The sequence below is a fragment of the Gigantopelta aegis genome, chromosome 9 (assembly GCF_016097555.1).
Source record: "Gigantopelta aegis isolate Gae_Host chromosome 9, Gae_host_genome, whole genome shotgun sequence".
Taxonomy (NCBI): Eukaryota; Metazoa; Mollusca; class Gastropoda; order Neomphalida; family Peltospiridae; genus Gigantopelta; species Gigantopelta aegis.
In genome coordinates this window covers 21,795,102-21,819,610 of record NC_054707.1, presented here as the reverse complement: position 1 = coordinate 21,819,610, position 24,509 = coordinate 21,795,102, and the positions used below count along the sequence as shown (strand labels likewise).

Here is a 24,509-nt window from a genome sequence, read left to right as displayed (position 1 = left end):
ACACCACACAAAAAACATGGGGGGGGGGGGTTCGATGGGTTCGACCGACCCCCCGACCCCCCGAAATCGCTTTTTTTATAATTTAATATATCTGACATTGATATCTGACATTATTATATTTACTCAACATAGAAATATATGCCCAATATCTCTGCAATCTATTTTGGAACCCCCCTTTTCAAAATCCTATGTATTTGAACCCCCCCTTTTCAAAATCCTATGTACGCCCATGAAAAAACGCGGTAAGTGTCACGTGTGAAAACAAGACGTTCTTGTCAAGCATGAAGTAGTTCTAGGTCAATTTTCTGTCTTCCTGTACGCGTATCGCAGATCAAGAGCGTTGGCCAGGTAATGTTTTTTTTTATTACATAGTTTACCTTGAGGTGTATTTAGTTAAAATGTGTAATGCCAGTAACTGTAACGTGCTATATCGTTGCTGTCGAACGTAACGTGTGACCTGTACTGGCTGTGCAACGTGCATGTATGTACGCCAGCTAAATCTAACGCCTAGGATTGCCTTGTTGACAGTAGACATGAACTTTAGCACTAAGTGTTTTGCCGCAGTTGATAATTATCAATCGCAGGGGCGGCGCAGTGTAAGCACATTTTCACAGATACAACAAATATACCCCCCCCCCCAACACAAAAAGTGGTACGGCCACACTGGCGGCGGGGGGGGGGAGGGGACATGTGCCCCCCCACTTTGTGGGAGCAGCGATGTTTTAAAAAATATATATTTATACATGCATATATATATATATACATGCGTGTGAGTGCCCCCCCCCCACACACTTTTTAGCACATTCCTACGCCCGTGGGCCATAGCCATACCTGCTTTTCAATTACTTTCAAAAATGTGTCGCTGGGCATCCGCAGAACACGACCCCCCCCCCCCCCCCCCCCCCCCCCCACCATGCAGGTCTCATTCACTTTGGGAGCTTAATTCATTTATCTTGATAAATTAAAATTGTCCATTTTAGCATTTAGTGACCCACCACTTCTCAAAATCCAGGATTTACCCCTGAAACTCCCCTGCCTTTGTTTTTCCCCTTTCTCTATGTGTCGCCCTTGTCTTCCTCTGTCTCTTTCTGTCTTTCTCTCTCTCTCTCCTTCTTTCTCTCCCAACCGTCTCTCTCTCTCTCTCTCTCTCTCTCCCTCCCTCCTCTCTCTCTCTCTCTCTCTCTCTCTCTCTCTCTCTCTCTCTCTCTCCTCTCTCTCTCTCTCTCTCTCTCTCTCGCTCTCTCTCTCTCTGTCTCTTCCCCTCTGCCCCTCTCTCTTTCTTTCTCCTCTATCTTTCTGTCTCCCTCTTTCTCTCTCTCCCTCTTTCTCTGTCTCTTCCCCTCTCCTTGTGTCTCCTCTCTCTCTCCCCCTCCCTCCCCTATTTCTCTCTCCCCCTCCCTCTCTCTCCTCTCCTCCTCCCTCCCTCTCTCTCCTCTCCTCCTCCCTCCCTCTCTCCCCCCTCCCTCCCTCCCCCCCCCCCCCTCTCTCTCTCTCTCTCTCTCTCTCTCTCTCTCTCTCTCTCTCTGTAATCTAGATAACACCACAGGGATCAAGTTGTAGCACCACACATAGATCACTCTCGGGTAAGTCAGATAAGCTTATATTGTGTCACATAACTGAGTGTCCTCTAGCTATGCCCTTGGGGTCAGGGTTATAGTGCACATAGTGTTAAAACAGGTTCTTTTTTAAATATCTGATGGCACAGATCTTTATTTTTATTATCTTATCAAGGGAGTAGGATGGTGCCAAAAAGTGTGTGGGGCATACATATAACAAAGATATATATATATATATGTATGTATGTATGTATGTATGTAAGTATGTGTGTATCTCTTTCGTTCTCTTTCTCTCTCTTTCACTCTGTCTTTCTCTCTCTCCCTCTCTCTCTCTCTCTCTCTCTCTCTCTCTCTCTCTCTCTCTCTCTCTCTCTCTCTCTCTCTCTCTCTCTCTCTCTCTATATATATATATAGATAGATAGATAGATAGATAGATAGATATAGATATGGAGATATAGATATAGATATAGATATGGATATATAGATATAGCTATATATAAACCATTGCTGTTTCTACTGGATCAACAAGCGTGTTGGGAATCACATGCCCCCTTGCCCCCCCCCCCTTCCTACACCAGTATTTGTGTGTTTCCAACCAGTACAATTCCGAGTCCACTATTTTGATAGAGGTGACAGCTTTCTTATGACAGTGTTATTCTAAAAAAAAAAAGAAAAAAAGTAGTGTTAGAAATTGAATAAAACTGATTTTCATCGATTATTTCTTTCATACTAAACTGACAAGTAAATATTTTGTAAATATCTATTTAATGATACTCTACCTAATTTAGCATTCACTTGTTTGGGCTCTCATTGATGTACAAGGTGGTGTTTACTCTTGAAATTAAAAGAAAGAAATATGTCGGTAAACAGGTGATTTGTGCACTTTATTGGAACAGACTATAACACATTTTGATCAAGTGTAAATTTCATTTACCTTTAAACAAAGTTATGATTTAAAACTGCAAGTTAACTGAGTATTTTGAATTGCAGCAGAAATTATTAATTATTATCAGCATATTTAGCGAATATAAATTCAATATAAGTACATTAGAAATTTACACAATCTTGCAACCACTTAAAGGTGCTATATCATAGTTATATATGTGAACATCTGTTTGTGATATAGATTTTCCAATAAAAATGTATTGTATACTAGTAGATAAAATTATTTTGTGAGACTCATTTATGGGCATATAGTTGAAGGTGTTATCTTTAAATTTTAAAGCAAAATTTAATTTAAAATAATTATTTGCAATAGCTGTCATTATGCAACTTGGAGATAGCTCCTTTAATACATAGCACCTGTAATACGCTTATAATAGAGCACACACTCTAATGGTTCTTGACAGTTTTACTCAAAAAGTTACTTAGAAATGTCTACAAATATTTTGTTTTAGAAAGGGATAGGGGTAAACCTTCATTGGAGATGATCCCTCACATATTGCAACAGTAATGAAATTGACACTTGTCCATCAAAATTTGTTATAGTCTGTTCCAATAAAGTGCACAAATCACCGGTTTACTGACATCTTTCTTTTAATTTCAAAAGTAAACACCACCTTGTACATCAATCAGAGCAGAAACAAGTACATGCTGAGTTAGGTAGAGTATCATAAAATAGATATTTACAAAATATTTACCTGTCAGTTTAATATGAAAGGCATAATCGATGAAAATCAGTTTTATTCTATATCCAACACTAAATTTAGTATAGTTACTAACATGTCAGTTTAATAATGTTATGAGTAAGCTTCAAATACGGTCAGATGAAAAGTCTGTAACCATTACATTTAGGGAAATATGTCTTATTTTACATTATGACAACCATTTGGTTGTAAAAAATTGACACAGAAATCAGTCTAAGCCTGATGTATATAAACAGGGCAGGGCTAGAGAACACTCAAGCTATGAATGAATGAATGAATGAATGTTTAACGACACCCCAACACGAAAAATACATCGGCTATTGGGTGTCAAACTATGGTAATGCAAATAAATAAAGTGATGATCAACATCAATATAAAAATTCAAGGTTTAAACAAAAACAGTGTAAAGAACTGTGCAAAAATACAAATACAAATATCACAGAATTTTACGGACACCGAATTTTACTCTAAACTTCAATTTGTGCTGTATTGGCCATTCTCAAAGAGAATGTTACACCCCTGCACCACGGTGAGGTTACAGCACGTGCAGGGGTTCTCAAAGAGAATGTTACACCCCTGCACCACGGTGAGGTTACAGCACGTGCAGGGGTTCTCAAAGAGAATGTTACACCCCTGCACCACGGTGAGGTTACAGCACGTGCAGGGGTTCTCAAAGAGAATGTTACACCCCTGCACCACGGTGAGGTTACAGCACGTGCAGGGGCTCTCAAAGAGAATGTTACACCCCTGCACCACGGTGAGGTTACAGCACGTGCAGGGGCTCTCAAAGAGAATGTTACACCCCTGCACCACGGTGAGGTTACAGCACGTGCAGGGGTTCTCAAAGAGAATGTTACACCCCCTGCACCACGGTGAGGTTACAGCACGTGCAGGGGTTCTCAAAGAGAATGTTACACCCCTGCACCACGGTGAGGTTACAGCACGTGCAGGGGTTCTCAAAGAGAATGTTACACCCCTGCACCACGGTGAGGTTACAGCACGCGCAGGGGTTCTCAAAGAGAATGTTACACCCCTGCACCACGGTGAGGTTACAGCACGCGCAGGGGTTCTCAAAGAGAATGTTACACCCCTGCACCACGGTGAGGGTTACAGCACGCGCAGGGGTTCTCAAAGAGAATGTTACACCCCTGCACCACGGTGAGGTTACAGCACGCGCAGGGGTTCTCAAAGAGAATGTTACACCCCTGCACCACGGTGAGGTTACAGCACGCGCAGGGGTTCTCAAAGAGAATGTTACACCCCTGCACCACGGTGAGGTTACAGCACGCGCAGGGGTTCTCAAAGAGAATGTTACACCCCTGCACCACGGTGAGGTTACAGCACGCGCAGGGGTTCTCAAAGAGAATGTTACACCCCTGCACCACGGTGAGGTTACAGCACGCGCAGGGGTTCTCAAAGAGAATGTTACACCCCTGCACCACGGTGAGGTTACAGCACGCGCAGGGGTTCTCAAAGAGAATGTTACACCCCTGCACCACGGTGAGGTTACAGCACGTGCAGGGGTTCTCAAAGAGAATGTTACACCCCTGCACCACGGTGAGGTTACAGCACGCGGGGGGGCTCAAAGAGAATGTTACACCCCTGCACCACGGTGAGGTTACAGCACGTGCAGGGGTTCTCAAAGAGAATGTTACACCCCTGCACCACGGTGAGGTTACAACACGTGCAGGGGTTCTCAAAGAGAATGTTACACCCCTGCACCACGGTGAGGTTACAGCACGCGGGGGGGCTCAAAGAGAATGTTACACCCCTGCACCACGTGTGAGTCACTTATAATATTTAAGAGGTCAACACGCTGATAATGTGAGAAGAGTTGCTGATAATATTTAAGAGGCTCAAATAATATTTAAGAGAGGGCTCACACTGTGATACCAGGGCTCACACTGCACAGGGCACACTGCAGTAATATTTAAGAGGTCAGGGCTCGCACTGCTGATAATATTTAAGAGGTCAGGGCTCACACTGCTGATAATGTGAGAAGAGTCACACTGCTGATAATATTTAAGAGGTCAGGGCTCACACTGCAGATAATATTTAAGAGGTCAGGGCTCGCACTGCTGATAATATTTAAGAGGTCAGGGCCACACTGCTGAGGAGAAGAGTCACACTGCTGATAATATTTAAGAGGCCAGGGCTCACACTGCTATAATATTTAAGAGGTCAGGTTCGCACTGCTGATAATATTTAAGAGGCCAGGGCTCACACGCTGATAATATTCTCAGGGCTCACACTGCAGTTCGCAGAGGTCGGGCTCACACTGCTGATAATGTGAGAAGAGTCACACTGCTGATAATATTTAAGAGGCCAGGGCTCACACTGCTGATAATATTTAAGAGGTCAGGGCTCGCACTGCTGATAATATTTAAGAGGCCAGGGCTCACACTGCTGATAATATTTAAGAGGTCAGGGCTCACACTGCAGATAATATTTAAGAGGTCAGGGCTCGCACTGCTGATAATATTTAAGAGGTCAGGGCTCACACTGCTGATAATGTGAGAAGAGTCACACTGCTGATAATATTTAAGAGGCCAGGGCTCACACTGCTGATAATATTTAAGAGGTCAGGGCTCACACTGCTGATAATATTTAAGAGGTCAGGGCTCACACTGCTGATAATATTTAAGAGGTCAGGGCTCACACTGCTGATAATATTTAAGAGGTCAGGGCTCACACTGCTGATAATATTTAAGAGGCCAGGGCTCACACTGCTGATAATATTTAAGAGGTCAGGGCTCACACTGCTGATAATATTTAAGAGGTCAGGGCTCACACTGCAGATAATATTTAAGAGGTCAGGGCTCACATAATGCAGCTGATAATATTTAAGAGGTCAGGGCTCACACTGCTGATAATATTTAAGAGGTCAGGGCTCACACTGCTGATCATATTTAAGAGGTCAGGGCTCACACTGCTGATAATATTTAAGAGGTCAGGGCTCACACTGCTGATAATATTTAAGAGGTCAGGGCTCACACTGCTGATAATATTTAAGAGGTCAGGGCTCACACTGCTGATAATATTTAAGAGGTCAGGGCTCACACTGCAGATAATATTTAAGAGGTCAGGGCTCACACTGCTGATAATATTTAAGAGGTCAGGGCTCACACTGCTGATAATATTTAAGAGGTCAGGGCTCACACTGCAGATAATATTTAAGAGGTCAGGGCTCACACTGCTGATAATATTTAAGAGGTCAGGGCTCACACTGCTGATAATATTTAAGAGGTCAGGGCTCACACTGCTGATAATATTTAAGAGGTCAGGGCTCACACTGCTGATAATATTGACAACTATTTGAGGTCAGGGCTCTACCTCAGGTGCTGGTCCATGCAGGGGGAGGGCGTTGGGGGAACTCACCCCCTCATATTTCAAGCTGATTTTATTTGTATTAGTTTGGGGACAATGAATACCTTTGTAAGCATCTTTTTAAAAAATATAAATGATGACAGTCACGGACTACTGCTGGGTTTGATGGTAACCTACATGTGTAGAGAAAGAAAGAAAGAAATGTTTTATTTAACGACGCACTCAACACATTTTATTTACGGTTATATGGCGTCTGACACATGGTTAAGGACCACACAGATTTTGAGAGGAAACCCGCTGTCGCCACTACATGGGCTACTCTTTCCGATTAGCAGCAAGGGATCTTTTATTTGCACTTCCTACAGGCAGGATAGCACAAACCATGGTCTTTGTTGAACCAGTTATGGATCACTGCATGGTCGGTGCAAGTGGTTTACACCTACCCATTGAGCCTTGCAGAGCACTCACTCAGGGTTTGGAGTCGGTATCTGGATTAAAAATTCCATGCCTCGACTGGGATCCGAACCCAGTACCTACCAGCCTGTAGACTGATGGCCTACCATGATGCCACCGAGGCCGGTACATACATGTGTATAGTGGCTAATCTCTTATTAGTCCCCTGCCGGTCCAACTGGAGGGGACTATAGCTTTCATCTCCATCCTGTCTGTCTGTTCATCCATCCATCCATCTGTCTGTCTCTCCCTGTCCATCCATCTGTCCCACATATAGTTTTCTGGATGTTTTTTTTCAGAATGCCTCGAGGCATTGAGCTGAATTTTTTTGAATAGCTTTATCATGTACGGTTACAGATCAAGTTTGACTTTCACAGTGATTTACCCATTTTTATACGCCTGTTTATGATGGGTCGTATTATGGTATGGCATTGTCCGTCCATCCGTCTGTTGACTTTTTCTTGTCCAGACCATATCTTGCATACAGATGCATACAGGACCATCAAACCTCACATGTAGGAACAACGTGGGATGGTGGTGTTACACATACTATTATTAGGTCACTGTGACTTACTTTTCACAGTCTGCTGCACATAACAGTAAATCTTCGTCCAGACAATATCTTGCATACAGATGCATACAGGACCATGAAACCTCGTGTGAGGGGGGGGACTGTAGCCCAGTGATAAAGCGTTCGCTTCATGCACGGTCGGTCTGGAACGATCTTCGTCGGTGGGCCCGTTAGGCTATTTCTCATTCCAGCCAGTGCACCATGACTGGTATATCAAAGGGCATGGTATGTGTTATCCTATCTGTGGGATGGTGCATATGAAAGATCCCTTGCTGCTAATTGAAAAGAGTAGCCCATGAAGTGGCGACAGTGGGTTTCCTCTCTCAGTATCGGTGTGGTTCTTAACCATATGTCCGATGCCATATAACCGTAAATAACATGTGTGGACGCGTCGTTAAATAAAACATTTTCTTCCTTCCTTCACATGTAGGAACAACTTGGAATGGTGATGTGTCGCATACTATTACTAGGTCACTTTGACCTACTTTTCACGGTCTACTGCACATAACAGTAAATCCTTGTCCGGACCATATCTTGGATACAGATGAATACAGGACCATTAAACCTCACATGTAGGAACAACTTGGGATGGTGATGTGTTGTATACTATTACTAGGTCACTGTGACCTACTTTTCACGGTCTACTGCACATAACAGTAAATCCTTGTCCGGACCATATCTTGGATACAGATGAATACAGGACCATTAAACCTCACATGTAGGAACAACATGGGACGGCGGTGTGTCGCATACTATTACTAGATCACTGTGACCTACTTTTCATGGTCTACTGCACATAACAGTAAATCCTTGTCCGGACCATATCTTGGATACAGATGAATACAGGACCATTAAACCTCACATGTAGGAACAACTTGGGATGGTGATGTGTTGTATACTATTACTAGGTCACTGTGACCTACTTTTCACGGTCTACTGCACATAACAGTACATCCTTGTCCGGACCATATCTTGGATACAGATGAATACAGGACCATTAAACCTCACATGTAGGAACAACTTGGGATGGTGATGTGTTGTATACTATTACTAGGTCACTGTGACCTACTTTTCACGGTCTACTGCACATAACAGTAAATCCTTGTCCGGACCATATCTTGGATACAGATGAATACAGGACCATTAAACCTCACATGTAGGAACAACATGGGATGGCGGTGTGTCGCATACTATTACTAGATCACTGTGACCTACTTTTCATGGTCTACTGCACATAACAGTAAATCCTTGTCCGGACCATATCTTGGATACAGATGAATACAGGACCATTAAACCTCACATGTAGGAACAACTTGGGATGGTGATGTGTTGTATACTATTACTAGGTCACTGTGACCTACTTTTCACGGTCTACTGCACATAACAGTAAATCCTTGTCCGGACCATATCTTGGATACAGATGAATACAGGACCATTAAACCTCACATGTAGGAACAACTTGGGATGGTGATGTGTTGTATACTATTACTAGGTCACTGTGACCTACTTTTCACGGTCTACTGCACATAACAGTAAATCCTTGTCTGGACCATATCTTGGATACAGATGAATACAGGACCATTAAACCTCACATGTAGGAACAACTTGGGATGGTGATGTGTTGTATACTATTACTAGATCACTGACCTACGTTTCACGGTCTACTGCACATAACAGTAAATCCTTGTCCAGACCATATCTTGGATACAGATGAATACAGGACCATTAAACCTCACATATAGGAACAACATGGGATGGCGGTGTGTCACATACTATTACTAGGTCACTGTGACCTACTTTTCACGGTCTACTGCACATAACAGTAAATCCTTGTCCAGCTAATTTCTTGATGGTTCTATAATTTTAACATTACATACATTACCTGTTTCTCTGCCAATATAAATGTGTACCCATGCTAAAAAAATTTCCCTTTCTAATAAAGAACAATAACTTCATTAATCGCACAGCACCTTCTCCAATGGATACAATATCATCAGTAGTTGGGCCAAAACAAACTGTTAATCCATCCCATTGTAACATTTCACACAATTAGAATTGAATCATACCCATAACATATTCATTAAGATAGATATGGTTTTCCATCAAACTCCTGACGGGTGTATCATGTACTTTACCAGTACTCTTGTTGACAGAGTTATGGCCCTTGAACTTAGGACATTCAGAAGACCTTGAGATAATCACGTGAAATTTTGTGTATAGCTTTATAATGTACTGTTACATATCAAGTGTGACTTTCATGGTGATTTACCCATATTTTTGACAGTTATGGCCATTGATCTTAAGAGATGTGAAAGTTTTCTGCACTTTTTTTTCCAGGTCTCGAGATATTGACCTGAAATTTTCTGTATGACTTTCATGGACTTTGAACTTAGGAGATACATATGAAAATTAGTTTTCCACACTTTTTTTCAGAAGGCCTTAAGATATTGACCTGAAATTTTCTGTATAGCTTTATAATGTACTGTTATAGATCAAGTTTGATGTTCATTGCAAATTATCCATTTATGATGGAGTTATGGCCCTTGAACTCAAGATATTTAAAATTTAGTTTTCCATACTTTTGTTTTGCAATGCCTGAAGATATTGAGATAAAAGTTTGTATATTCCTTTACTGGTTTATCAAGTTTATCTTTCATGGTGATTTACCCACTTTTCACAAAGGTATGTCCCTTAAATTTAGGAGATACGAAAAATTGTTGGGTTTGGTAGGGGACAATATGTATTGCTTTAGCAGTCCTCTCATAATACTGGTTATTTCCTAATAGCTCATCCCTACACAACTCAACCCTAAGTTTTTGGGGGTTGAACCCCCTCCACCTCAAAGAAAAATTGTTTTTAATATATTTTCTGGGGGAGCCCGACTTGAAAGACACACACACCCCCCGAAACCCCCTCCCCCCAACTTTGTTTACCACAGTCCTGGTCCCAGGCCTCTCTGTATAATTCTTACACACACCCCTGCCTTGCATGTGACTGTTAATGTAGACAATTAATACAGTAAAACCGGTCGAAAGTGGACCCTGAAAAACTAAAATCCTGTCAAAACCGGCCGAAGTTTCATGGTCCCGAATTTTATATATCACAACTCTCTATACACCAGATCCTGTTTTGTTTAAGGACACCACTAGAACACATTGATTTATTAATCATCTGCTATTGGATGTGAAACATTTGTAATTCTGACATATAGTCATTAGTCATGTCATGTCATAGGGTTTTACGTGCACATTCAGAACAAGCTGTTGTAGCGCACACCTGTTGTGGGCACAAGAGCCGGCCTTGGCTGGCTCCTCTGTCCATGACAGGAAAGGTGGGGGGAGGGGAGAGAAGGGACCGCCTGCACTGGCAGGTGCAAGGGAGCACCAGCAGCCTGATCAAATCGGTAGCAGGCGGGTGGGGGTGGTGGTGCTATGGAATTTGAATGGAGCAGTTAAATGCCAAAAAGAAACGGGTGCGCAATTTTAATCGAGGGAATTTGGCGCAATTTTGAACGGTCGGTTGAAAGGTAAATGGCCGAGCTAATATAGGTTTTGATATTAGTGAATAGAGAGTAGCTCGTTAATTTTAGACCTCTACAATGCTGTGGTGTCTTCCTAGTCATTAGTAGCAAGGGATCTTTTATATGCACCATTCCACAGACAGGATAGCACATATTACAGCCTTTGATATACCAGTCATGGTACACTGACTGGAGCAAGAAATAGCCCATTTGGCCCACCGATGGGGAATCGAGCCTAGACTTGACCGCGCATCAAGCGATAAATTTCACCACTCGGCTACATGTACCACATATCCTGCACATTCGGATAAATTTGAACAGGCTTCACTGTATATTACATGTTATGTTTATGGCTTCTTTTTTACTCCCATTTTTCTTTACAGACCATGAATTTCAGAATGCTACTGTATGTTTATGACCTTTTTTTTATCTTTTTTTTATCTTTACAGACGATAGATTTCAGAATGGCCTGGCTTGAAGGCGAGCTACCACCTCTGGCTGCATCTCTTCTACTGTACGTCATCGCCTTCAGTGTCTGCTTTTTCCTGTATACCGTCACGAAGCTCGTGACCCCCAAGACCCTGCAGCCATACATGGCGGACTTCTTCAAAACTCTCGTCATCTGCACGTATCCGTACGGTCACGGGCTCATCCGAGAGACGTATGGACATGTGGGTTACTGCCTGGCAGCCGTCCCCCTGGTCGTATTTACTCTGAATGTGTTCAGTAAGGGACTGTCCTCGCCTCTTGCCATCTTCCTCGAGTTCCTCGACAAAAAGCACACCTCCTTAGACATGGTGATTCATATAGCTGTCCAGATTGTCGCGGGTTTCGCCTCGTTTCGTCTCGTGCGGTTTGTCTGGTACCTAGAGATGCACTCTTCCCATGTGCTGAAGCTCAACGAGATTGACTGCGTCACCGACCTCACGGTTCCTGTGACCGTCGGGTTTCTTATCGAAATGGCTGGAGTCGGTATTGACACTCTCATTTCATGTATGACTCTGTTTAGAAATGAACTGGTTGACCTGACGGTGAAGGTCTTCATTGGAGCTATACTTGTATGTTGCGGTAAGTACTGTCATGTACCTACATATGTACATTTTTGTACATGTTAAAGTGGTCATTTCCATAAAGGAATATATATATATCGCCAGGACTTGAAACTCATTGTATTGTATGGTGGCCCAAAACATAATATCTGGGCCAGTATAAATTTTCATTTTCAGGGGCCCAAACTTGCTTTACGTAGCCCAAACATAAAATATTCTTATTTTAGGTTTGGTTTAAATAACTGGAAAAAAAGTTTAATTATCAAATTAATTTTTTGAACTAAGCATATTAAAGGGACATTTCCTGAGTTTGCTGCATTGTAAAATGTTTCCGACTAATAAAATATTTCTACGATTAAACTTACATATTAAATATATTTTCTTGATGAGAATATCAGTGTCTGTATATTCAGTGTGTTAACTGCTGGTCGTCTTAATATTTGTCAGAAGTAATTTGTCAGAAATAAAATGTAATTTAGAACGATCAGAAACACGTTTAATATACAGCAACTAATATTTTATGCAGAAAAATATATTTGATATGTAATTACAATCGTTAAAAGTCTCTGTTAGTCGATAACATCTTAAAAATTGCAGCAAACTCAGGAACCCAGGAAGAGGCGACAGGGGGTTTCCTCTCTCAATATCTGTGTGGTTCTTAACCATTTGTCTGACGCCATATAACCATAAATAAAATGTGTTGAGTGCATAGTTGAGAAAGCCTTAAGCAAGACTTCAGTCGTCAACAGTTAAGCCAGACTTGAGTCGTCAACACTTAAGTAAATAAAATGTGTTGATTGTGTCGTTAAATAAAACATTTCTTTCTTTCTTTCAAACTCGGGAATGTCCCTTTAAATATGCTTTAATAAAGTAATATTGATTTACAAACAATTCTTCTATAAATTCTCCTTTGCACATACATTTCCATTTAAAAAAAACTCTTTCAGGAGTTCATATGACCGGCATGTACATGCACCCTGTGATGGCGTCTGGGCTGACGTTCGGTTGCCGTGGAACCTCGGCCTGGGAGCACGTCCTCGTCTACTGGGCCAGCGGTTTCATTGGCTGCTATGTGGCCTTTGTTCTGCACAGGACCCTAACTTCATTGGGCAAGACAAAGAAACTCAAGACGGACACGGCAAACAACGAATCCAGGAAGATGGAGCAGAATGCTAATTACATGGATTACCCACAGAGAGCTGACATCAGGCTGAGAAAGCCTTAAGCAAGACTTTAGTCATCAACATTAAAGTCAAACTTGAGTCGTCAACAGTTAAGCCAAACTTGAGTCATCAATAGTTAAGCCACACTTAAGTCATCAACACTTAAGCCAGACTTAAGTCATCAACACTTAAGCCAGACTTAAGTCATCAACACTTAAGCCAGACTTAAGTAATCAACATGTAAGCCAGACTTAAATTGTCAACACTTAAGCCAGACTTTAAGTCGTCATTCACCATAAATCAGGGCTTAATTTATAGCAGAGCTCATCCTGTTTACAATGCCAAATTAGCCAGTTGCTAATTTGTATACACAGTGGCTACAACATACATTTAGTCTTTGGCTCGATCATAAAATGTTTATTAAATTGTATCCACATTTTCATAATTTTCAAGGAAATATTGTACATATCTGAAAATTGGCTAACCCAAAAATTTATTCCATTACGTGTGAGCCCCACTTTAGGTTGTACCAAATCTAGCTGAGGCGATAAATGGTGTTCTCAAAATAAGTATGCCCAAAAATAAGCCCAAATTAAGTACAAACATGCTAACCTCAAAACATTTACCCTCAAAATCAATGGAATGTTAAGCTGTATTAGATTTAAAATAAGTTGAAACGTATTTCTGATTATGTACAATGTACACACGTACTCTTTACCAGCTGTTATTAACACTGCTGCACTAAAAAGACCTTGGTGTGCTCACAACAGAGAAAAAAGCATGTACGTTGTTCCAAATAAGTCAGATCTAAAGTCCTGCGAATTACAGCTGAATTTGGCGAATTTATTTCATTATGATAATTTGTCACAAAGCGTATATTTGAAAACTGCATGTCCTTTGTGGATCAACCGCCATCTTGAGTGTCGAGCTAAATTGAAACATGACTTTGGTTGAAGATTGTTCCAAAAAATTCGCCACCTTACTGATACTTTTGTGGGTCCAGCTTAATTACATGCAATCCTTGACTACAAGTGTATCAGGTATCTGAAAATAGAAATGTTTAATGTAAATGATTTATAGGTTATGCATGTTTTTTCTTCAGGTATTCCATTTCGGGTTTTTAAAAAAACTTAATCATTAATCATGCTTTTTTCAGAGTCCTATTTAAACCACCTGTCTCTTAGGGGAACATATTTTGTTTAAAGGGCACCTGTCTGTTAAACGGCAAATGATTTTAATATCATGGGCATCTGTTTTTAATGGTGCATGTTTAGGAAGCCAAATGTTTACTTTATACGCTAAAAAGTTCACCACATTTTTAATTAATTTACCAGTTGGTGTTTTGTGTGAAATTAAAGTTGCATAACAGTTCCTACAGAATCGCTAAAAATGGGACGAAACCAGTCAAATTGTTTGTGAGCGCTTGCTGTTCTGAATATTCCGTGATATTTAAGATATCACAATTGTGCCTTATCTTGATACATGTATGTGACTTGCATATAGAGAGGCCAGAAGCTTTTTGATGGTCTCTGTTGTGGTTTTATCATGTGTGTTTTGATCAGATATGTCATTTATACAAATCTATTTGAACTTTAATACAAAGACTGCATACCCCAACAGACCATTTCTTATACAGTTAAATACTACATGTAGCTATTATCTCTCTGTCTCTCTCTCTCTGTCTCTGTCTCTGTGACCGGCCTCGGTGGCATCATGGATAGGCCATCGGTCTACAGGCTGGTAGGTACTGGGTTCGGATCCCAGTCGAGGCATGGGATTTTTAATCCAGATACCGACTCCAAATCCTGAGTGAGTGCTCCGCAAGGCTCAATGGGTAGGTGTAAACCACTTGCACTGACCATTGATCCATAACTGGTTCAACAAAGGCCATGGTTTGTGCTATCCTGCCTGTGGGAAGCGCAAATAAAAGATCCCTTGCTGTTAATCGGAAAGAGTGGCCCATGTAGCGGCGACAGTGGGTTTCCTCTCAAACTCTAGGTGGTACTTAACCATATGTCTGACGCCATAGAACCGTAAATAAAATGTGTTGAGTGCGTCGTTAAATAAAACATTTCTTTCTGTCTCTAAGAGTGTGTGAGTATGTGTCTGTGTGTGTGTGTGTGTGTGTGTGTGTGTGTGTGTGTGTGTGTGTGTGTGTGCGTGGTTATAATTTATATTCACTTAAAGTTGAAGCACAATTTTCTGGGAACCCAAGTCTGATTTCTGAAAAGGTTTTAATGTTTAGTTGTTATTGGTTGGTGATTGATTTTTTACTTTTACCTTTTGACTCTTTCAATGCATTCTAACTTGTATATATAAATACATATATATAAACACCACCTGTTCTTGGAAGGCCAGTTACTGAAGGTTGTTAAATATTTCTATTATGTCTCATTCATTAATTTTATAAATAACTGGCACTGTCAATTGTGTTAAAGGCATATTATCACAGGCCACTGACTTATTAAATGGCCTAACAAAGTATTATCTGAACAAAAATATAATTGATTTCCCCTAAATGTACCTTGTTCAAACATCTACGTAACCACCAGACTTCACTTATTAATGATATTTTGTGAATATAACTGAATTATGGCAATGGTCCATAATTCAAAAACTAAAATTGCCAAGAGAATTGACATGAATTTCACTCCATCATGGTTCAATTAAAGTGATGCGATAGCTAGATTTGGTTTTCAAAGATTAATGTAATTTTCAATTATTATCCATTTTTAGAGAAATAAGGTCCTTAAATCCGTGACAGTATGCCTTTAAAAACATGTTATTATGTTATAGGGCTGCACCTAGTGTAAAGTGAGTGGGGTGCAGGGCTCACCATGCCCATAGCTAAATTAGCCAATTGCTCATTTTTATGCAACATGGCTACAACATTTCGTATTTGGGTAATACAATTTCGTATAAATGAGCCCTTTTTTAATCATATATACAAGGAAATAGTCTACATCTATTTCAAACTTGGCTAAAACTAAACCAAATTCAGTGTGAACCTTAGCATAGTAATAGGGGGTCTTCTCCAGGGAGACAAAAAGGGCAAATAAATTTTGAACTAAAACGGGGCCGTTTTTGTATCTTCTGTCATCCTCCCTCTCCCCACTCCCCTGACCACCTCTATGTACAGCCCTGGTTATGTGACCTAGAGCTAATGTATGTAAATGTAGAGGCAACACATTCATTATGGCAACTCTTCCAGTTAGGAAAATGACCATGTTATATTCCACTGCAGTTTACCTGTTAGACATGCAATGTGTTTTAACTCTGTACTGTAATAGAAAATGTTTAATTTATTATTGTTGGAAAAAAATGGAAAAAGAAAGTGTATCAGAAAATATGTAAGTGATATGATTGATTGACATGTCTGTACAACTGTTTATCATTGGAAATAAGATTTTTTTTTATATTGAAAATTACAATAGAATGCACATACGTGTAACTTTGTAAACATCCATTTCCTTTTTATTAATTTTTTTCTCATCTAAATATCTTTTTTAATACAAAGTATATAGTTTATTTAAAAAAACTAAATCATTAATCAAGAGTTCCACAATGAAAAAACGTTATGTGTCAAGTTATAAACATGATGCATGGATTATCACTGCAAAACAGGTAACCATGGTGATGGTTAATTTCTTGGAATTGTATGTTCATATATTGGAAATCCTCTGTGGGTGATTTTTAACAGGTTTTATTTTTTATGTGTTGTGTTCATTTTAGATGTTGATATTGGACCAAATTTTACTAAAGTTGATCATTGCACCTTTATTTCAAATGTATTTAAGTATTATAATTATTATTAAATGCCTACAAAATAATACATCAAGGAACATTTTGTATAAAATGTTTGCAAAACAGCTCATGGTATTGAGGGGTCGGTCAAGCGGAACTACACAGTGTATATTTCAAGTCAAGTAAACAGTCCAACTCAGTTTGTAGAAGGCGAGACTTAGTCCAGTGGTAACATGCTCACCTGATGCTCCATCACTCTAGGATCAATCCCCGTGGGTGGCCCATTGAGCTATTTCTCATACCAGCCAGTGCACAACGATGATATATCAAAGGCTGTGGTATGTGCTATACTGTCTGTAGGATGGTGCATATTAAAAAAATCCCTAAATTGCTACTAATGAAAAAATATTACGGGTTTCATCTCTATAAGACTATACGTCAAAATTACCAAATGTTTTGATGTCAATAGCCAATGATTAATAAATAAATGTGTTCTAGTGATGTCGTTAAACAGAACAAACTGTAACTTTTTAACAGTCTTTAGATGCACATGGTAGGTTTACCATGCACAAATTGTTTCTTAGTCCAAACAGTTCAATTCAGTAGCATACATGTATTTGTACTTCTGTTACAGTATTGTATTTTTATCCATTTTATTTTTTGATATATGATATGGACTTTTGTTTGGACAAGAATTAATATGGAAACAGCTGAGTCTATTCACAAAATGTATGAATTGTAAAGTGTGTAACTGTCCAAGTGCACACATGTTGTTTAGCTTTAAGCATACCGGTATATACTGTAAATCTCAAAATGTTAGCGAGTATAAAATTTTAGCGAATATAGTGATGCCACCACACAAGACATTAATATTTCATAATGCTCATTTTTTAAATTATTATTATTATTAATTTTTTTTAATTCATAATCATACAGTTAGTTAATACAATAACTTTACATAGCAGATCCAGTGTTTATAAATAAATATATTAATGTGAAATGTATACAAAAATACAAATAACAATATCAGTACCAGTCCTAGCCTTAAACAAAATCCTAAAATGATGCTAAATTTAAAGGAACATGATATATTCCGAAAAATTTTTGTGTCAGTGATCAATTAAACCAAAAGTATAGCAGACAACAATATTTTTATTTTTTAATTTTTTTATTATTAAATCCTCTATTACCCCCAGATCACTGGCAATGTCAAGATCGGAGTGCCTTAATCATCGTCTTACAATGTACAACAATAATAAAATGATAACATGATTGTGTGTACAGGTATAACTAATTGTAAGATAAGGGTTTAAATGATATTTCATATGTGTATATCAAAATATATTATGTGGTAGTTACCCGTTACATTCATTTAATTTGTTGTCATACATTGCACAAGCATACCCATTTAATTTTTTTTTTTTTTTAAATGATCTGAAGGTCAAGAAGGATAGGTGAAATGAGCATACAGGGAAGGAAAGAAAGGGAAAGAGGGACAGGGAAAGAAAGGGAAAGAGAGACAGGGAAAGAAAGGGAAAGAGAGACGGGGAAAGAAAGGGAAAGAGGGACAGGGAAAGAAAGGGAAAGAGGGACAGGGAGGGAAAGAAAGGGAAAGAGAGACAGGGAAAGAAAGGGAAAGAGGGACAGGTAAAGAAAGGGAAAGAGGGAAAGAGGGAAAGACAGGGAAAAGGGAAAGAGAGACAGGGAAAGAAAGGGAAAGAGAGACAGGTAAAGAAAGGGAGAGAGAGACAGGGAAAGAAAGGGAAAGAGAGACAGGGAAAGAAAGGGAAAGAGGGAAAGGGAAAGAGAGACAGGGAAAGAAAGGGAAAGAGGGACAGGGAGGGAAAGAAAGGGAAAGAGGGACAGGGAAAGAAAGGGAAAGAGGGACAGGGAGGGAAAGAAAGGGAAAGAGAGACAGGGAAAGAAAGGGAAAGAGAGACAGGTAAAGAAAGGGAGAGAGAGACAGGGAAAGAAAGGGAAAGAGAGACAGGGAAAGAAAGGGAAAGAGGGAAAGGGAAAGAGAGACAGGGAAAGAAAGGGAAAGAGGGACAGGGAGGGAAAGAAAGGGAAAGAGGGACGGGAAGAAAGGGAAAGAGAGAGAGAGACAGAGAAAGAAAGGACATAAAGGAAAGGTCTGTCTATCAACACGCAAATGGTTTTTAAAATGTTAACTGCTTTAAGTGGGTGTCAACAATAGTTAGTTAGCATGCACATACATGTATTACTGCAATTTTCTACTAAATTTAAGTTGTCTATAACCTTAAAAATTTAGACAAAAATATTATTTCAGCTGATCCTACAACAAATTAAGCTTATTCTTTTCGTAGTATCTAATATAACAGCCTCCCTAAAGTTTTATGCTGCTAATATGTCATTTATTTGCATTTTGCTCAATTTTAAGTTCACTAATATTTTATGATTTACAGTATTAGTTCTCGGCATATTCCAGCCAGTGCACCATGATTGATATATCAACGGCCATGGTATGTGCTATCCTGTCTGTGGGATAGTACATATAAAAGACCTCTTGCTACTAATGGGGAAATGTGTAACAGGTTTCCTCTCTAAGATTTAAGAGTCAAAATTACCAAGTGTTTGACATCCAATAGACGATGATTAATAAATCAATGTGCTCCAGTGGTGTCGTTAAACAAAATATCATATATTAGGAATGAACATAATTTATTATGCTCACACAATTCAATTTTTATTCGTAATATATGATATTTTGACAATGCCAAAAGACACTCTGGGGGGGGGGGGGGAGCAAGGTGGCATGTGCCCTCCATTTTTCAGATATTTTGCTTTATATTTACTTTATAATAGTGTAAAAGTGTTTAAATATAAAAGTGTGTCGTCGTCGTCCCCCCCCCCCCCCCCCCCCACCACTTTTTGGCACCTTCATACGCCACTGATTTTACAGGGTCTTTTAAAAGTTTAGAGTTACAGTGATATTTTCGTCAAATATTGAGAAGAGAAATTTTTTGGGGATAGTGCTAAAATGTTAGTATTTTAGATATGATTGCAGGGTGACCCTATTTGGAAATTTATTCATGCAGTGCTTATGGTTTGAAAACCAATCATATATAGGTGAGCAAATGCTCTCAGTGTCAAATTAACACATTGTGAGTGAAATAAATGAACAATGTACATCAGCATGTGATGAGGTGAGCAGTTTTTTACTCTCCCTGAAATAATTTTTTGATGAGCACACATGTGAGAGTAATTGCTCGCATCAAACCATAAGTAGGGGTGAGATGTAGCCCAGTGGTAGAGCGCTCGCTTGATGCGCAGTCGGTTTGGGATCGATCCCTGTCAGTGGACCCATTGGGCTATTTCTCGCTCCAGCCAGTGCACCACGACTGATACATCAAAGGACGTGGTATGTGCTATTCTGTCTGAGATGGTGCATATAAAAGATCCCTTGCTGCTAATTGAAAAGAGTAGCCCATTGCTTTTCTGTGTTTTTCACTATGCAATTTGCTTAAAATTGTAGGTAACATTGTAACATGTTCCTACTGGTACAATACATGCACATGTGTACCCTGTATGTACTGAATACTAGATTTATTATATGTATATACATCTGTCTGTATAATGTTACATAATACTACAAATTACAAACTACAAATTACTGGTTTTACATATATTTCATCAAAGATCTATGATATTACACAGCTTGAAGTCAAAATTAGTGGGATGTGTAATCAAGAAAACTTGAGTTTAAACATTAAAAAAATTCAGTTGTATTTTGTTTGGGCCTTTCCAAAATTGATGTCACGGTGGACTCTCGGGAGTAAATTGGAGACAAATATTCACATGTATGTACAATCACCCATAAAATAAATGTTTAATTAAACTGTATTGATAGCAGAAAAGATGTGGCTTAAGATAATAATTATGGTAACTCTTCCCCCCCCCCAACCCCCCCCCCCCCCAAAAAGAACCCCTACAAAAAAGAATTACAAAAACCCCCAACAACCCCGAACGAAATGATCAATTCAGGAATAGCCCTCGTGTAATTTAAATAGGTCATGCTTAATCTTTATAAGCTCCTAGCTACCCTATCTTAAGTTTCTAATTTTCTTTTTATTTATATTCACGTTTGTATATGGTATTATAATGAAATATGCATACATATATACATTACATAGATACATACATGTATACATACCTACATACACACGCGCACACACACACACACACACACACACACACACACACACACACCACACACACACACACACACACACACACACACACACACACACACACACACACACACACACACACACATACTTACATACATACATACATACTTGACTCATAACTATTTTATTAAATTAATATCACCGTGTCATGTTTTAATCAAGTGCTGATGATTTTACATTATATGAAGAGATTTTATTTTTCGATTATTTTCTATATAAAATTACTTGATGTTCATAATTACTAATTTGTTTATATATTCTTGAAATGAATCTATTATTTACACACACATATATATATATATATATATACATGTATATATTATCACTTTAAAAAATCTCAATGTTGCATGTTTTTCGTTTTACTCATCAGACCTCTCGCTTGTTGTCAGAGGCCTGATTATAATGTATTTTAAAATTAAATATTATACATTTTATCTTCTTGTCTGTTTTTTCTTCACTTAATTTTTATTTTAATTTTAAAGTGAACTTGTTATGTTATTTCAAAAAACAATATTTTCTCTTGTGAACATTGAGTGGTAGGCCTATATTCATCTTGCATATAAACAAGAGCCAGGCTACTTCCCCCATGCCCCCAACTTTGAAGATAATGCATTGCATATCATTACATATAATTATTAGTTCCGATCCGAATATTTGCTAACTCAGAGGCGGATCAGGGGCGGGCGGGAAGCAGGGGCCCGCCCCTTCAAAATTTTGCGACAGTTATAATTTTATTAAATATTAATTTTCATTTTGTTACGATCCCCTCCAACCCCCCCCCCCCCCCACGAGTTCCATTGGCATTCTGCCTCATGTCATTGCCCCCCCCCCCCCCCTTGGATTTTCTGGATCCGCGACTGTAACTAATTTGCTATTTGAAATATTTCAATAACATTTTGAAGTATTCAAATATGTTAGATTTTTTGTTAGGCTGTATGGGAAAATGACTAAATGAGCTAGGGTGGGGGGTTAGATTGTAGAGGGAAATGACTAAATACGCTGGATATTCGCCTAGGGTTTCATGTCGATCAATCTATGTTATATATAGTCATATAGTTATAGGGCCTATAAAGTGCACAAGTCGCCTGTTAATTGACATCTTTCTTTTAATTTCAAGAATAAGCACCACCTTGTACATGAATGAGAGCCCAAACAAGTAAATGCTAGAGTAGAGTATCATGAAATATATATTTACAAAATATTTACTTGTCAGTTTAATATGAAAGAAATAATCGACGAAAATAATTTTTATTCTATTTTTTTTTTACACTAATTTTTGTAGTGATAACTAGTGACATTCAGGTGGTTCGCACGTTTAGTGGGCAGTTCAAAGTGTGTCTCGAAATAGTTTAAAATAGTATAACAAAATTATACCCCCCCCCCCAAAAAAAAAACCCCAACCCCCAACAAAACACCATCAAAAGAGAAGGAAGGACATGTTTTATCGGATTATAATGCTAAACGCCCAGTTTATAAGACTTGTGCTTAAGATTCCAATCCGCAATAATTAATGGTGAATTTAGTTAGGTCCGGCCGAGAGGTTGGGGGGGGGGGGGGGCAGGAGCAGGAGCAGGCGAACCGTTTCCCGTAAACATATTCATGTGTCATTTTCTTTGAGTTTAAAAAACAAATCATCAGGTTTGTGCATTTACGGGTTGGTCATGCGCTCTTAGTCCCATAGCCCTCCCCCCCCCCCCCCCCCCACCGCAATATTTACTGGATCTGCCCCTGCGGCCAGGTCATGGCTGTATACCGCACTGGTGACGAATTGAACTTTAACAACATTGTCTCTCGCTCATATTTACTACCAGTATTCCAGTTAACACATGTTCTGGGGGCCCCATTTCATGCCCGGTCACCCCTTCCATAAACCATGTATCCGCCCCTGAGAACAAATAGGGAAGCATAAAAGAAATGGAACTACATTTCTACACCGATAGTAATTACTATCATGATTCCGACTAGTGTACGTAGTTCCACTTATATAACCTTTGTATTCAGTGAAGATGGTAGTCTCCTAGGACTGAGCAACGTCGTTAATAGTATATACAATTACACTGAGATAGTCCTATATAAGACACAAAAATTCAATCGTTTCTAATCGGATTTCGGATATGTTGTTCAACCAGAAAATACGTTTGGGATGATATGAAAATAATTTCTATACCATTTTTTCCCCCGGATCAAACCCTTCAACGACTAGACTATTTATCCTGCGAAGGTTAGAATGGTGAATGTAACGAGGCTCTATCAAGCTGTATTCGCCATTCGCGCGCGCGCGTGTGTGTGTGTGTATGTTTGTAGACTGTCTCGGAGAATCCCTGTTTCAAGTTTCAGACATGTTCAGACAAAACTCTACAAATCTGTTATTTTGTGCAGACTGTCCCAGAGAATCTGTATCAACTTTCAAAAATAATCTTATCAAAACGCTAGGAGAAAATACATGTTAAATGTAGACAGGGGCGTAGCGTGAGCTGGACCTGGGGGTGTTCGAATATGAACCAAGTGGACCTGTTCTATTTTGTTTTTACACCACCAGAAACTCCATATATATATAAACCTGTATGTTTTAGTTCTGAAAGCGGTGTGTGTGTATGTGTTCCGTCCGAACCCCCCCCCCCCCCCCCAGCCTACGCCCCTGGTAGATGTTTTAACATTCAGTACAAACTCAACTGTTAGAAATAATCCTTAAATAAATAATAATTTACTCCTATGCATTAGCAGAACCAAGATTTTATTGTTTTATAGTTATATATGGGGCGACAGGAAAATACACACACACACACACACACACACACACACACACACACACGTGCGCGCGCACACACACTCCGGCTTCGCCAGTGCTAACGGGCGCATCGTAGTCTTGATCAGGAGGTGGTGTAGAATATGAACTAAGTGGACCCTTTTATCGTCATGTTTCCTGAACACATGAATTGCCTAATATTGCACTGAAAGTTTCAGCGGGTAGTCGGGGTTTGTCCGACCCCCCACCCCCGACCCAGCTTAGTCATACTGAAGCTAGACCGATTTATTGTAGGTGTTATATATTACAAACACCAGAGGCGGATGTAGCCCCCACCTCCCACACACACACTAAATTTTGTGAGTTATAATTTTATTATATATTATTATTTTATTTTTTTTACGATCCCTCTCCAAACCTCCCCCAAAGTTCCCTTGGCATTCCGCCTCATGTCATTGGGCCTCCCCTAAATGGATTTTCTGGATCCGCCACTGAACACATTATTAAGGCAGGCGCGTTTGCT

The 24,509-nt window shown here is 39.6% G+C and overlaps 1 protein-coding gene across 1 annotated transcript; it reads left to right on the top strand.

The window, feature by feature from the left end:
- Window positions 1–295: 295 nt before the first annotated feature.
- Window positions 296–15,048, top strand: LOC121382332 (aquaporin-11-like). The gene is made up of 3 exons (XM_041511916.1): window positions 296–348; window positions 11,523–12,141; window positions 13,070–15,048. Exons 2-3 carry the CDS (start codon window positions 11,538–11,540, stop codon window positions 13,345–13,347), a joined length of 882 nt encoding a protein of 293 aa, XP_041367850.1. The 5' UTR covers window positions 296–348; window positions 11,523–11,537; the 3' UTR covers window positions 13,348–15,048.
- Window positions 15,049–24,509: the final 9,461 nt, after the last annotated feature.